The 6,000-nt window shown below is 37.2% G+C and overlaps 1 protein-coding gene across 2 annotated transcripts in view; it reads right to left on the bottom strand.

Moving 5' to 3' along the window:
* Positions 1-6,000, bottom strand: part of LOC111529161 (E3 ubiquitin-protein ligase UBR1) — a 158,966-nt gene that overhangs the window by 129,608 nt on the left and 23,358 nt on the right. For both annotated transcript variants that reach the window (XM_023196014.2, XM_026447834.1), the window contains exon 3: positions 4,968-5,046. In XM_023196014.2, coding sequence (XP_023051782.2) covers positions 4,968-5,046 — 79 coding nt within the window. The remainder of the gene's footprint in view (positions 1-4,967; positions 5,047-6,000) is intronic.

Here is a 6,000-nt window from a genome sequence, read left to right as displayed (position 1 = left end):
TTTTTTTTTAATTAAACAAACTTAAAAAAACTCATGATGATACTTACATAGTACTTAAGAAATGTATAAGGTATTTTAATTTACACTAATGTCCCAAAGCAACTAAAACATATTTATAAACTTTATCCTTTCAGTGTTGCTGAAAAAAAGTTATCTAAAGTATACTACCTCAGGTAGAGGATGATGGCAACAACTTGATTTTGAATCCTCCCCCAAACTTCCTCCAAAACATAAAAAGAATAAAGAGAACCCTAAAACCACACATTATCCATACTTTTAGCATTTACTAGGAGACAAAAAATATATATATACCACAAAGTTCATATGACATACTCCAAAAGAGTTCCCATTGCCTATCCCTTCAAGCCTGTGGGTGCAGACAGCAAGAGAGGGGAGCTTTAAAGACTCCATAAAGAAGTGCAGAGGTGCAGAGGACTTAGAAGAAACACTGAAACACAGAAAAAAATCACCCCCAAAAGAGAAAGCCCAATGCTAAGGGATGAAACCTAAACACGAGTTGGGACTTGACTGACAAGGAAAGTGAGCAGGACCAGAGGCGGCAACCTCAGAGAAGCAGTACTTCTGGAAGAAAATCAAATACATTTTTACAAAGTGGAAACCCCTAAAGAGGTGGCAATGAAGGAAAAAGGGATATAAGAGAAAATTTTATAGAAATGAGAGAGACACAAGACATGCCAAACCCATCCTTCACATTGCCACCACCAATATCATCAACAAAAAAAGAAATTACAGAAAATGGAAGAACTGACAGAGGAGAGCACTTGTGACCCTTGAGCTGAAATGAGAAAGAATAGGAAAAAGCAGCCCACATTCACATAAACATGTAAAAATTAAAAGAGGAAGGGGCAAAAAATTCAAATAAGAGCCAAAAGCCAATCACAAAGCTAAAGAAAACTATAACACAATGCTCCAAACTCAATTACATAGAGTCAAACAAGCATTTGGTGATTATGACTTGAATCAGAGTAAAACACCTTTTATCAGAAACAGAAAAACTGGCCAGGCACAGTGGCTCATGCCTGTAATCCCAATGCTTTCAGAGGCTGAAGTGGGAGGATCACTAGAGGCCAAGAGTTTGAGATCAGCCGGAGCTATTATAGAGCAAGATCCCATTTCTACAAAAAAATTAAAAATTAGCCAGGTGTGGTGGCATGCACCTGTAGTAAATAATACAAAAACTAAGAACAGAAATAGACAAAAAAGTAGGAATAAATGAGACTTAACTGAACTCAGAAACAAAAAATACAAGAAAATGAGAAAATCATACCAAAATGAGAAAATCATACCTATATTTCGGACACATTACAAAGTGTCCAAAATACAGGCTCAAATGAAAAGTCAATGAATAACATTGAAGCAAAGCAGGAATATAAGAGAATGAAAATGAGATGAAGCAAAAAGTAGGATCAGAGAAAAAGTCATTGAAATGGGGGACAGGCATAAGAAAGCCACCATAACTGGAGTCACTGAAGAATAAAATCAAAACAACGGAACACCGCTAACATTTAAAACTATAGACCAGGCACAGTGGCTCATGCCTGTAATCCTAACACCTTGGGAGGCCAAGGCAGGAGGACTGTTTTAGCCCAGAAGTTTGAGACCAACCTGGGCAACATAGTAAAACCTCGTCTCAGTTAAAAAAAAAAAATCAAATTCAATTAAAATTTTAAAATAAATTAAAAATAAGACTATAAACTAAGAAAACTTTCTGGAAATAGAAGAACACCTGAATCTGTACACTAAAAGGGCCCATGAATTCTTGAGTGACTGATCAACTTCAAAATACATCCTAGCAAAACTATTTGACTTTAAAGATAAAAGTCCTGAGGACGGTCAGGCAAGGTGGCTCATGCCTGTAATCCCAGTACTTTGGGAGGCCAAGGCAGGCGGATCGTGAGGTCAGGATATCAAGACCATCCTGGCTAACACGGTGAAACCCTGTCTCTACTAAAAATACAAAAAATTAGCCAGGCATGGTAATGGGCACCTGTAGTCCCAGCTGCTCAGGAGGCTGAGGCAGAAGAATGGAGTGAACCTGGGAGGCAGAGCTTGCAGTGAGTCGAGATCACGCCCTCACTCCAGCCTGGGCAACAGAGGGAGACTCTGTCACAAAAAAATAAAAAAGTCCTGAGGACATTCAGGCAGAAGATAAGGTATCATAATGACAAGAAAATCTGACTGGCATTAGACTTCTCAGTAACAACATATGAAACAAAACAACAGCTGAGTAGTACTTTTAAGTAAAGAAAATGCAAACTAAGGATATTATTTCCAGCCAAGCTATAAAGGTCTGATCTTGAACGCGTCAGGACTCAGAGAACACTACACATGTGCCCTTCTCGAGGTGTCTATTTGAGCAAGAATCAGCAAACTTTCTGTATAAAGGACCAAACAATAAGCATTTTAGGTTTTGCAGGCCACATAGCCTCTGTCAAATTACTCAATGCTACTGCTGTATTGCAGAAGCAGCCACAGATAATACAAAAGTGAATAAGCATGGCTTTGCTGCAATAAAACTTTATTTACAGGCACTGAAATTTTAATTTCATATAATTTTAATGTACATGAAACATTTTTTAAAACTAACCATCTAAAAATACAAAAACATTCTCAGCTGTTTGAGGCCATACAAAAATAGTGAGCCAGATCTGACCCACAGGCTGTGGTTGATCATTCCCTTCCACCATCATCCCCCAGCCACTAGCAACCACTGATTTTTTTATTGCCTCCACAGTTTTGTCTTTTCCAAAATGTCATACAGTTGGAATCATACAGTAAGTAGCCTCTACAGAATTGTTGCTTTCATTTATCAATATGTACTTAAGATCCTATCATGTGTTTTCATGATTTGATAGCTCCTTTCTTTATAGCACTAAGCAATATTCCATTGTATGTACGTATCACAGTTTCTCCATTCACCTATTGAAGGACATCTTGGTTGCTTCCAAGTTTTGGGAAATATGAAGAAAGCTGCTATAAAACATTCACTGGCCGGGCACAGTGGCTCACACCTGTAATCCCAGCAATTTGGAAGGCCGAGACGGGTGGATCACTTGAGGTCAGGAGTTTGAGACCAGCCTAACATGGTGAAACCTCATCTCTACTAAAAATACAATCATTAGCTGGGCATGGTGGTACACATCTGTAATCCCAGCTACCTGGGAGGCTGAGGAAGGAGAACTGCATGAACTCAGGAGGCGGAGGTTGCAAGGCGGAGGTTGCCAAGATTGCGCCACTGCACTCCAGCATGGGTGACACAGCCAGACTCCATCTCAAAAAAAAAAAAATTGTGTGTGCAGTTTTTTTGTATGGACATAACTTTTCAATTCATTTGTGTAAATACCAAGGAGTGTTGTTGTTGGATCATATGATAAAATTATGTTTACTTCTGTAAAAAATTGTTGAATTATCTTCTGAAGTAGTTATACCACATTTCATTTCCACCAGTTATAAGAATTCCTGGCCAGGCATGGTGGCTCACACCTGTAATACCAGCACTTTGGGAGGCCGAGGCGGGTGGATCACGAGGTCAGGAGTTTGAGACCAGCCTGACCAACACAGTGAAACCCCGTGTCTACTAAAAATAAAAAAAATTGCCAGGAGTGGTGACACGCACCTGTAATCGTAGCTACTCAGGAGTCTGAGGCAGGAGAATCGCTTGAACCCAGGAGGCAGAGGTTGCAGTGAGCCGAGATAGCACCACTGCACTCCAGCCTGGGCAATAAGAGCAAAACTCCATCTCAAAAAAAAGAAAGAGTTCCTATTGTTCCACATCCTCACCAGCATTTGGTGCTGTCAGTGCTTTGGATTTTCACTATTCTAATAGGTGCATAGTAACATCTCATTGCTTTAACTTGCAATTCCCTAATGACAAATGATGTTGAGCATCTTTTAGTGTGTTTACTGACCATTTGTATATATTCTTGATGAAGTGTCTATTCAGATATTTTGTCCATTTTTAAAGGGATGGTTTTCTTACTCTTGAATTTTAAGAGTTCTTTGTATATTTTTAGCACTGGCCTTTTTTAAAGATGTATGTTTGGCAAAGATTTTTTGCTCAATCTATCTCTTGCCTTTTTATTCTCTTAAAGATATATATTTTTTAATCCAGTAATTCCACTTCTGAGAACCTACCCTAAGGAAATAATCCTACATATAGAAAAATTATTTACACATAAAGGTATTTATTGTAACACAGTTTATCATTAAAAAAAAAACTGAAACCCAAATAAATACCCCCAATAATAGGTAAATTATAAAAATAAAATATGGTTAATATTATATGCACAATATGTTCTTAAAAAAGTACAATGCATAATTTCATATATTTTGCTTTTTACATTTAAAAGTATAACAAAATTTTTTTATTTTTATAACTCCACAAACTTCATTTGAAAAGTACAATTTTTTCTGATTAAAATAGATGCAGAAATACACTGTTTTATGGTTCATTTTTCTCATTTAACAACATGAAAAAACATTTCTATTAAAAACAATCTTTAACAGTAAGTGTATGTTTGTTTGTATGTATGTATGTATTTTTGAGAAAGAATATACAGAGGTTTACTATAAGTTGTTTTTTGGCAGCAAACTACCGAAAGGCTAGAGATCACAAAGAAGGGTCATATTACACACTGTAGAGCAAAGAGCTCAAAATTTTGTTGGTTTTCTTGTTCTCAAAAGTTGTTTTGGACTATTCTGCCACTAAAGGTTTATCTTGGTCCTTTCATCAAATAATATCTGATCTTGAGTCTCCCTAAAGTTACACTTTTTTTCTTTTCTGTAAAGCAACACACATCCCTTATCTCTTCCAATCTTTTCTTTACAATGGCTATGTTCACATATCAGAGCCGTTACAGCAGGAATGTGAATACTGCTCAAGAGTTTGGACTAGATGGCCATCAGATTCCTACTTATTCAGAGATTTTATGGTTATATTTTCATACCTTGTAACGATGATTTTTATGAACACTATTCTGGAAGCAGTCCATACAGAGTACACATGTTGGATCAATTGCACAATCCCTGAAAAAGATCAGAAATTAGATTCCAAAATTTAGATGACTTCCACTGATGCTCGAGGTATGACTATAATATAATGTGAACACGTTTCCTGTATGGTACACAAACTCAATATGAAAATGCCTCAAAAATTGAATTGTGAATATGTTTTGAACAAAGATAATATTGCTAGCATAACTTTAGTCTCATTTTAGCCACATTTAAGTGTGTAGGTCTGGATGTTTGGTTTTCTTTCTGAAATCATTCTCATAACTTGGGGCCTTGACCTGGTTTCGAACTGTTAGATTACAATTCAAAAATAGTTTTGTAAAAAATAATCCACTTTTTCCATTAACTACCATCATCTCATCCTATTACATAAATAAATATATTTTACAAAAGCTGATTGCTCATTGTTAAATGAGGCTTGGATAAAGACAAAGTTCATGAGAATGCAAGCAACATAAGGGCTGGGATTTTTATTCATTGTACATTGAAGTGTCCCAAACACCTGCAATGGTGCCTGGCAATACAGTGGGTACTTAATATTTATTGAACAAATCAAAGAAATTCAATCCCTCTTTATCTCTCCCTTAATAACAATTTCTTAAATGTATTGTTTTATTTAACATTTTGGAGGAGACATTAAGAACAATATAAATCAGTGCAGAGTGCAGGATTAATTTTTTTTTTTTCTTTTGAGACAGTCTCACTCCATCACCCAGGATGGAATGCAGTGGAATGCAGTGGCACAATCACAGCTCACTGCAACCTCAGCCTCCCAGGTTCAAGCGATTCTCAAACCTCAGCCTCCTGAGTAGCTGGGATTACAGGCATGCACAACCACACCCAGCTAATTATTTGTATTTTTAGTAGAGACGGGGTTTCACCATGTTCGCCAGGCTGGTCTCAAACTCCTGACCTCAAGTGATCTGCCCACCTCGGCCTCCCAAAGTGCTGGGATTACAGGCGTGAGCC

Source organism: Piliocolobus tephrosceles, unplaced genomic scaffold, assembly GCF_002776525.5.
Source record: "Piliocolobus tephrosceles isolate RC106 unplaced genomic scaffold, ASM277652v3 unscaffolded_108, whole genome shotgun sequence".
Lineage (NCBI taxonomy): Eukaryota > Metazoa > Chordata > Mammalia > Primates > Cercopithecidae > Piliocolobus > Piliocolobus tephrosceles.
Note: the sequence above shows the minus strand (reverse complement) of the source record. Positions and strands in the feature narration are given on the sequence as shown.